Source organism: Nerophis lumbriciformis, linkage group LG19 (assembly GCF_033978685.3).
Source record: "Nerophis lumbriciformis linkage group LG19, RoL_Nlum_v2.1, whole genome shotgun sequence".
Classification (NCBI taxonomy): domain Eukaryota; kingdom Metazoa; phylum Chordata; class Actinopteri; order Syngnathiformes; family Syngnathidae; genus Nerophis; species Nerophis lumbriciformis.
In genome coordinates this window covers 29279125-29289124 of record NC_084566.2, presented here as the reverse complement: position 1 = coordinate 29289124, position 10000 = coordinate 29279125, and the positions used below count along the sequence as shown (strand labels likewise).

At 36.6% G+C, this 10000-nt stretch overlaps 1 protein-coding gene across 3 annotated transcripts in view; it reads left to right on the top strand.

Moving 5' to 3' along the window:
* Positions 1-8489, top strand: part of cadm3 (cell adhesion molecule 3) — a 322568-nt gene extending 314079 nt beyond the window's left edge. For 2 of the 3 annotated variants that reach the window (XM_061979022.2, XM_061979021.2), the window contains exons 11-12: positions 2844-2969; positions 5501-8489. In XM_061979022.2, the coding sequence (XP_061835006.1) occupies positions 2844-2969; positions 5501-5619 (245 nt within the window). In that variant the 3' untranslated portion in view covers positions 5620-8489. The remainder of the gene's footprint in view (positions 1-2843; positions 2970-5500) is intronic. The other variant, XM_061979023.2, reaches the window with a different exon arrangement.
* Positions 8490-10000: the final 1511 nt, after the last annotated feature.

The following is a 10000-nucleotide window of genomic DNA, read 5'->3' as shown; positions in this document are numbered from 1 at the left end:
GCAACATTGCAATATTTCCCGGAAAATTGTTACTTTTTTATGTAAAATATTTACTTTTTAATGCAAAATGGTGACATTTGTCATATGAAATTCTGCCTTATCACGATATTGCACATTGTTTTGTTCTTGTAAAATAGTGACATTTTTTGAGTAAAATGATGACTTTTGTCATAATTTTGCCAATTAAAATTCAGATTATTATTATAATACCGCCAAAGTTTAAAAGGTTTTTAAATGTAAAATTACGTACTCTTTTCATAAAATTGCCAAAATTTAAAGCTCTTTCTTGTACAATTGCGACTGTTATTGAGTAAAATTCCTTTTTTTATCACAATATTGTACAAATGTTCAGTTTTTCTTGTAAAATTTTGACTTGCGTTGAGTAAAATTACGACTTTTATGACTTTTCTTGTGAAATTGTGACCTTTTTCTTGTGAAATTCCAACTCATTTTTCACAACAAGCTTTTTTATGTTTGCATAGTATGTATATATTATTAATGTTGTAACTATACATCTTTATATATCTAGAAAAGGTGATCCCAAAGAGGTAGGCATTTTTCAGAGGTCTCAAGAAGGTAACAAATACAAGAGTGTGTGTGTGTGTGTGTGTGTGTGTGTGTGTGTGTGTGTGTGTGTGTGTGTGTGTGTGTGTGTGTGTGTGTGTGTGTGTGTGTGTGTGTGTGTGTGTGTGTCGTCCTTTACTCTATGTCACATGGTCGCTCATGGCCACACATCTTTGAAGTCCGTTGCATGGCAGGTGTCATACCAAAGGTGGCGCTATAGCGCCTACCCATGAAAGTGAAGAAGGTCATTCATGGAAAAAGACACACAAACTAGTGGTGAATGCAGCAAAAGTGGAGTCACATGGCGGCTGATGGAAATGTTGATAACACACGAGAACACCCACTCAACAAAACAAACCTTAAAAATGTTAATCCAATTATCAGAGTTTGCAAATTAATTCATCTTGAATAATGTGTAAAATATGCCAGTTGTTGTTGGTGTACATCTTTGTATTAAGAAACAAAGCAGAAGGTGTGACTTGCTATGTTTTTAAATATGTAAAAGCAAAGTCATTGAAATGTTACCACAATTAATTTATTTAGCACTCTTAATAGTAAAAAAAAGTCCTGAATCCAGACGGTGATCCGGATCGGCCCCAAAATTAAATTACTTGTTCTTTATCCTGTTTCTGACCTTTCCTAAAAGTTTCATCCAAATCCGTAACTTTGTTATATCTATATTGGAAATGAAATATAATAAATACATTTTTTTTTAAAGATAAAATCTCTGTGGGTGGAGGCAAGGCCGCTAGAAGTTGAGGCTTGTAACGCGAACTCATAAGGTAAAAAATTATCCGGGTCAGCCCCAAAATTTTATAATTTGTTCGTTATCCCATTTCTGACATTTCCTGGAAGTTTCTTTAGAATCCCTACTGAGGCTTTTGTAGCGTAATAAACATACTTGCCAACCTTGAGACCTCCGAATTCGGGAGATTGGGGCAGTGGGGGGTGGGCTTGGTCGGTGGTGGGAAGGGCCGGGGGGCGGGGTTAAGGGTGAGCAGTATATGTATAGCTAGAATTCACTGAAATTAAAGTGTTTCTTATATATATATATATATATATATATATATATATATATATATATATATATGTATGTATATATATATGTGTATGTATATATGTATATATATATGTGTATATATATATGTATATATATATATATGTATATATATATATATATATATATATATATATATATATATATATATATATATATATATATATATATAGTACAGTAAACAGTAATGAAAACAGTTGTTCTACTAACTGTACTGTACTTGCTGCTTACTTAAAAAAAAGAATAACACTTACCTTTCACTATTTGAGTAGCTTTTGTTCTGCCATTTGAGTACTGGTGAGCGATCTCTGAATCCGGGAACATATCCTTCACGGATTTGTTCAAAACATCCGCAAATGAGAACAGAATGTTGCTTGCAAGGTGGCCCATAATACTGCGTTGCCGCCGTCTTGTGCTTCTCTGACCGTTCATGGGTGACTATATCCATTCGGCCACCGTGTTATGGGTTATAGATAAACCTATGGATAACGGAGACATATATAATAGTCTCCTTTTCAGGTGAGAGACGACGCTAAAGGCTGTGCCTTTAAGGCACGCCCCCAATATAGTTGTCCGGCCGGAAATCGGGAGATTTTCGGGAGAGGCACTGAAATTCGGGAGGGTTGGTAAGTATGGTAATAAAAGAAACAGAGTGAACATTCTTCTGTCTCCACTATCTTTGTCTCCGCGGGGCCGCTTGCATGTACACACACAGAAACGTAAGGTGACCCAGTCGAAATGATCCGGATCATCCCCAAAATGTAATCACTTGGTCTCGTTTCATCAAAGTCTGCCCATGACTTTTTGAGTTATGTCGCTGACTAACCGGCAAACCACCTGCCATGACAACATAGTTACTTCACGAAGTCATTGTTTTTGACAGCTCAACAAAAAAAATGGTCAAGTCGTTTTCTGGAAGATGTCATCAAGAAAAATGAAATGACGAAAAAAAAAAGGTAATTTTCAGCCCTAAAATGTTGTTTGTACGCGACCCAGAATGCAAAAACGTGACTTTTTTTTTTACGTTTTCAAGGTCTGAATGGACCGTTTTTCATTTGAACAACATTGATGATGAAATATGCTTCTTGTCCATCATCTGTTTCCTCTTTTATACATCATCAACTTCCATATTCACACTTTGATTCAAATAAGTCGTAAACATCTGCGTGTTGTTTTAGTGTTCTCTTCTTCATCTCTTCTTACCTCTTCCTCTCCTCATCAGACCCCACCGCCATGTCCACCTCCTCAGGTGTGGACCACGCCGTGATTGGAGGAGTGGTGGCCGTCATCGTCTTCATCCTGCTCTGCCTCCTCATCGTCTTTGGAAGATACCTCATCAGACACAAAGGTCTCCTGCACACACACACACACACACACACACACACACACACACATTATTGTATGTGTTACCTTCTTGAGACCTCTGAAAAATGCCTACCTCTTTAGGACCAACCTTTCTAGATATATAAAGATTTGTATTTACAACAAAAATAATATATACATACTATGCAAATATAAAACGGGTAAGCTTTTAGTTAATTTTGGGGGTGGGGGGGGGGGGGGTTTGTTCGTAATTGGTTTTTAATCTTCATGATTTACTTAAAATGATTACAGTTTGCCTCTATATACATTTATTTTATTGTTTTTATTAATATTGGACAAAGGGGGCGCATTTTAATTTCTTACACACACTTGTTATTACATATGTTGACCAGAGGGGGAGCACCTTTAAAACCGACACACAGTCAATTTGAAAATCCCTCCTTTTGGGGACCACCCTCATTTTGACAGATTTCACCACCAGGGGTGCAAATGAGACATTCTCTATTAGATGCAATGGTTTTCCGTATTGGGACCATGATTTATGTCCTAACTTGTCCACCGGTCCTCATATGGAAGGTACTTTCTCTTGTTGATGTCTCAAGAAGGGTAGAAATACAACACACACACACACATATATTCTTGTATTTGTTAAAGTTAAAAAAGTTAAAGTAACCGTCTTGAGACATCCGAAAAGTGACTACCTCTTTCGGACCACTCTTTCTATATATAGAAAGATTTGTATTTGCAACATTAATAATATATATATATATACTATGCACATACAGAAAAGTTAAGCTTCTAGTTATTTTTGTTTTGTTTTGAATTTTTGGTTTGTATTTGGTTTTTAATCTTCATTATTTACTTCAAGTTATTACAGTATGTCTCTGTATACATATATTTATATTATTATTTTTTTAAATTAATTTTGGCCAAAGGAGGCGCATTTCAATTTCTTACACACACTTGTTATTACATATGTTGGCCAGAGGGGGAGCACTTTAAATTTTTAAACACACTTGTAATTTCGTATGTTGACCAGAGGGGGAGCACTTTTAAAACCGACACACAGTCAATTTGAAAAAAATCCCTCCTTTTTGGGACCACCCTAATTTTGATATATTTCACCACCAGGGGTGCAAATGAGACATTCTCTATTAGATGCAATGGTTTTCTATATTGGGACCATGATTTATGTACTAACTTGTTCACCGGTCCTCGAATGGAAGGTACTTTTCCTTGTTGATGTCTCAAGAACATTAACAACATTAATAATGTATACATACTATGTATTAATCTTCATTATTTACTTAAAGTTATTATAGTATGTCTCTTTCTCTCTCTCTCTCTCTCTCTCTCTCTCTCTCTCTCTCTCTCTCTCTCTCTCTCTCTCTCTCTCTCTCTCTCTCTCTCTCTCTCTCTATACATATATATATAAAATATATTTTTATTTTTATTTTTTTATTTTATTTTATTTTATTTATTTTTTTGGCCAAAGGGGTCACATTTCAATTTCTTACACACACTTGTTATTACATATGTTGGCCAGAGGGGGAGCACTTCAAATTTTTACATACACTTGTTATTTCATATGTCGGCCAGAGGGGGAGCTCTTTTAAAACCGACACACAGTCAATTTGAAAAATCCCTTCTTTTTGAGACCACCCTAATTTTGATAGATTTCACCACCAGGGGTGCAAATGAGACATTCTCTAATTTTCCATATTGGGACCATGATTGTGGTCCTAACTTGTCCACCAGTCCTCATATGGAAGATACGTTTCCCTGTTGATGTCTCAAGAAGAGTAGAAATACAAGAACACACACACATTCTTGTATTTGTTACCTTCTCGAGACCTCCGAAAGATGCCTACCTCTTTAGGACCACCCTTTCTAGATACATAAAGATTTGTATTTACAACATACAATAATAAATACATACTATGCAAATATAAAAAAGTTAAGCTTTTAGTTATTTTTGTTTTTGTTTTGAATTTTTGTTTTGGAATTGGTTTTTAATTATTTACATGTACCTCAAGTTATTACAGTATGTCTCTATATACATATTTTATTGTATTTTATTTTTTAATTCATTTTGGCCAAAGAGGGCATATTTAAATTTCTTACACACACTTGTTATTACATATGTTGGCCAGAGGGGGAGCATTTATTTATTTATTATAAACACACTTGTTATTTCGTATGTTGACCAGAGGGGGAGCTCTTTTAAAACCGACACACGTCACTTTGAAAAAACCCTCCTTTTTAGATCACCCTAATTTTGATAGATTTCACCACCAGGGGTGCACATGAGACATTCTCTATGGTGTTCCGTCTTGGGACCATGATTTGGGTCCTAACTTGTTCACCGGTCCTCATATGGACGGTACTTTTGGCACACTGTCTACTCCAAACCATATCCCCGTTTTCGTCCTATTGTATCACCCCTCAACATGACATAAAACTTGATGAAGTGGATCACTCTTGAGATATTTGCAATTATTAGTAGTTATTGATGCAGGAAATAACGATAGACTCCGCCCCCTTTGTGTGTCACAGGAACATATTTGACCCACGAGGCCAAAGGTTCCGATGACGCTCCGGACGCCGACACGGCCATCATCAACGCCGAGGGCGGCCACTCTGGAGCGGAGGACAAGAAGGAGTACTTCATCTAGTTAGGAAGCAAGGGAGCAAGGAGGAGAGAGAAGGAAAGAACAATCTTCCATTCGTTTGTACGCCGCTCAGTCGGAGAGGGGGGATGGAAGGAGGCGGGGGGTGGGGGGGAGGACTCTCTTTGCATCGATACAGGGACGTGAGATTTGCACTGACACACACACACACACACACACACACACACACATACACATACACATATACTGGTTATCATTTTTGGAATGGGGACCAAGTTTTTGATCATCACTTGTGGGGACCACCCTTTCTACAGGTTGTGGAGGCATAAAAAATGTTTTAGGGGATCATTCTTACTGGGGACCCTGGGGGAAAAAGAGTTCATGTGGTTCATGGGCACCAAATTTAAATAATTTTGCATAATTCACACAAATTAGTACGTGACTACTGAGGACCATATAAAAAAAATAAAAAATAAAAAAATAAATTCAAATTAAATATGACATGATCCTCAGAATACAGCAGTACAGCTGTCCTCTTATAGGAAGTTTCACCACTTAAATGTACCAGCTACAGCCCGTTGAGGGGGCTGCTGTGCAAATGTCTCACACTCAAACTAACCAGTAAACATGTTTTTCTGGGCCAAAGCTTACAAATCACTTAGGCATCTTCAGAATGGATCTGACTATCATTTAAAACAGGTTTCCCTTTAGGGGACCTGTTTTTTTTGTCCCCATACCGTCAGAGGTCCCCTAAAGGTGACTGTGTAAACAGAGCGATGTCCCCATTAAGTAAGCATTGCCAGACCACACACTTACACACACACACACATACATGTCTTGCCTACTTTGTGTGGACCCACGTTTGGTTAGTAGGTTGGGAGGGCCCCCCTTTACACTATAGCTAGAATGATGGGAAAAAATATATCTACCACTAGATGGGAGTAGAGAGTCGCAACCTCACTTCAGAATGCAAAACACACAAAGTACAAAAAAGTATTTTACTTTTGTAGTTGTGAGGACCAGGAACATGTCCTCACAAGTCAAAAGGTCCTCACAGAAAGGGTGGTTTGTCAAGTGCATGTCCACACAAGGATGGTGAGACAAGTGCACACACACACACACACACCGAGCATCAAATTAACCAACACACCTCCTGCTAACATATGAATTCTTCGTATTTGTGTTTTTATTCCTCCTCTTTCTAACCAGCTCCAAAATTGTAACTTACATTCCGTCTTCCTGAGCTGCTACACCGCCCATCACTAACCCCGCCCACCTTTTAACTCGCAACCCCCCCCCCCCCCCCCCAGAACCCAGGCCTATAACGTCCGTCCCACGAAGCGGTGCGAATCCTAGCAGGCGCTACCGTGTACAATGTATGAATATAGCTATAAATATCTATAAATATCTTGTTGGACTGTAAATAAGAACACTGCTCATGTGCGTCACCTTCCTCCTTCAATACTCGTATTGCCTGGTTTTACTACGTCGGTACTGCAGTACAGTACTGCAGTACAGTGGTGCAGTACTGCAGTACAGTGCAACAAAGTACACGGGGGGGAAAAAAAGACCCTCATGATAAGACTGCGTTGCAATGTAAATGTTTCTAAAATGGTGTATTTTTTATTCTTTCTGGGGATGTGAGAGGTGTGTCAGTGTTTACAGTCAACATGCTGTCGCTTGTCTCACACACATACACACACACACCGCCGTTCGATTCCCGAGCTCGTCAACGTGCGCCCCGCCGTCCTAAAGGAAGGGTCCTTGTAGGCGGACGGCAATCTCGCTAAGAGGCCCCAGAAAGTCATTGAAGAACTTTAATGTCCTTCTCCTTTCTCCGCTCGCACCGCGCTCGTCCATTTCTTTTCATTCTTTAATCAATCAGCCCGTCTGCGTCCTCGTCCACCTTCAAGCCCCCCCCCTGCACCCCCGCACCCTCTTGCCGCCCTTCCTCAGCCTCCATATAAGTGATTGATGTCCTGCTGTGCTGTCGGGCGGGAGCACACGTGTCACTTATGGACACTGATGTTGGACAACACCACCATCTCAGTCAGGCGTGTCCAAAGTGCGGCCCGAGGGCCATTTGTGTGGCCCCACAGCTAATTTGTTAACGGTCCCCCCGGCACATTCTGACAAATACTTTAATTTGATTTGATTGAGACTTGTATTAGTAGATTGCACAGTACAGTACATATTACGTTCAATTGACCACTAAATGGTAACACCCGAATAAGTTTTTCAACTTGTTTAAGTCGGGGTCCACGTTAATCAATTCATGGTACAAACAATAATAAAAATGTAAAACATAAAAGTGTAATGAAAGAGGAAAGAGGTGAAATGTAACAAGAAAAAGTTGCGGTGTTGACACTAATAACACAAAGCTGCCATGCGGACTGTTATTGACCTGATGAAGGCTCCAAGTACTTCACTGGGACGATTCTACTTTGAAATATTTTGGGGGGGAAAATGTTGCATATTTTGTGCGAAACAATGTTTGTTTTCACAAAAAGGGCATCAAACAAACCAAAAAAATATGAAAACAATTATAAAATCTTACAATCAACAGATCAACAGACTGTTAAAAGTTTTTAAACATTTTTTTAAAATATACATACATTTGGCTTATTTTCAACACTCATTCTTTTTCTTTTTTTTACTGTTATGAATTATTGACCTATTTAAGGCTCCAATTACTTTACTGAAACGATTCCACTTTGAAATATTTTTGGGGGGGAGGGAATATTGCATATTTTGTGCGAAACAAAGTTTTTTTTTCACAAAAAGGGCATCAAACAAAAAAATATGAAAAAATTATAAAATCTTATAATCAACAGATCTACAGACTTAAGCGTTAAAAGTAAAAAAAAAATAAAAATAAAAAATAAATATATATATATATATATATATATATATATATATATTAGATATAGAGGGTACCCCCCCTCATGAAACAGGCCTGTAGAGATGAAATAGTCTTGTGATTTTTTTCCCCACACACATATATATATATATATATATATATATATATATATATATATATATATATATATATATATATATATAAATGTGGCTTATTTTCAACACTTATTATTTTTCTTTTTTTTATTGTTATGAATTATTGACCTATTTAAGACTCCAATTACTTCACATCAAATATTTCACTTTGAAAATGTTTTGGGGGGAAAATATTGCATATTTTGTGCAAAACAAAGTTTTCTTTCACAAGAAGGGCATCGAACGAACAAAAAAATATGAAAAAATTATAAAATCTTATAATCAACAGATCTACAGACTTAAGCGTTAAAAGTAAATATATATGTATGTGTATATATATATATATATATATATATATATATATATATATATATATATATATATATATATATATATATATATATACATTTGGCTTATTTTCAACATTTTTTTTGTATTATTGTTATGAATTATTGACCTATTTAAGGCTCCAATTACTTCACTGAAACGATTCCACTTTGAAATATTTGGGGGGGAAAATATTGCATATTTTGTGCGAAACAAAGTTTTTTTTCCACAAAAAGGGCATCAAACAAAAAAATATGAAAAAATGTTAAAATCTTATAATCAACAGATCTATAGACTTTTATATATATATATATATATATATATATATATATATATATATATATATATATATATATACCGGTGTGTGTGTATATATATATATACATTTGGCTTATTTTCAACACTTATTCTTTTTCTTTTGTTTTATTGTTATGAATTATCGACCTATTTAAGGCTCCAATTACTTCACATCAAATATTCCACTTTGAAAATGTTTTGGGGGGGGGGAATGTTGCATAGTTTGCATGTTTGCCATATAAATGAGGGTTTTGACATAAAGGGCATAAACATAAAAACAAACTTTATAACGACAAGACTTGACTTGATCTCGAGATTCAGGCGTTAAATGAAAAATAATAATAATTTATGACTTATTTCAAACATTTTTATGACTTGAGACCCTTCCGGGTACCGGGGACCAAACTTGAGGAAAGCCATAAAGGTTAAAAAAAAAAAAAAAAAATATATATATATATATATATATATATATATATATATATATATTTTAAAAAAGGAAAAACATTTATATTATTTTTCAGTCTGCGGCCCTCGGTGGAAAATCAGTTTGGACACCCCTGACCTCAGTGGACATTTTGGTACATTGGTGTTGCTTCCTGGTAGGCAGCTAATGGCGCTTGGAAGAGTTTGGTGTGGAAGAAGGGGGCGAGAAATTCCACTTTTCCTTCACATGTCCCAACACTTCTGTCCGTACAGTCTCTCTTTATTTTTACAATGTTCAGGGATTCTTGCATTCAACCCAAACCCTTGTTGTCGACTGCTAGCTATGTGCTATCTAACGCGTGCAAGCTAAACGTTCCTAAACCGG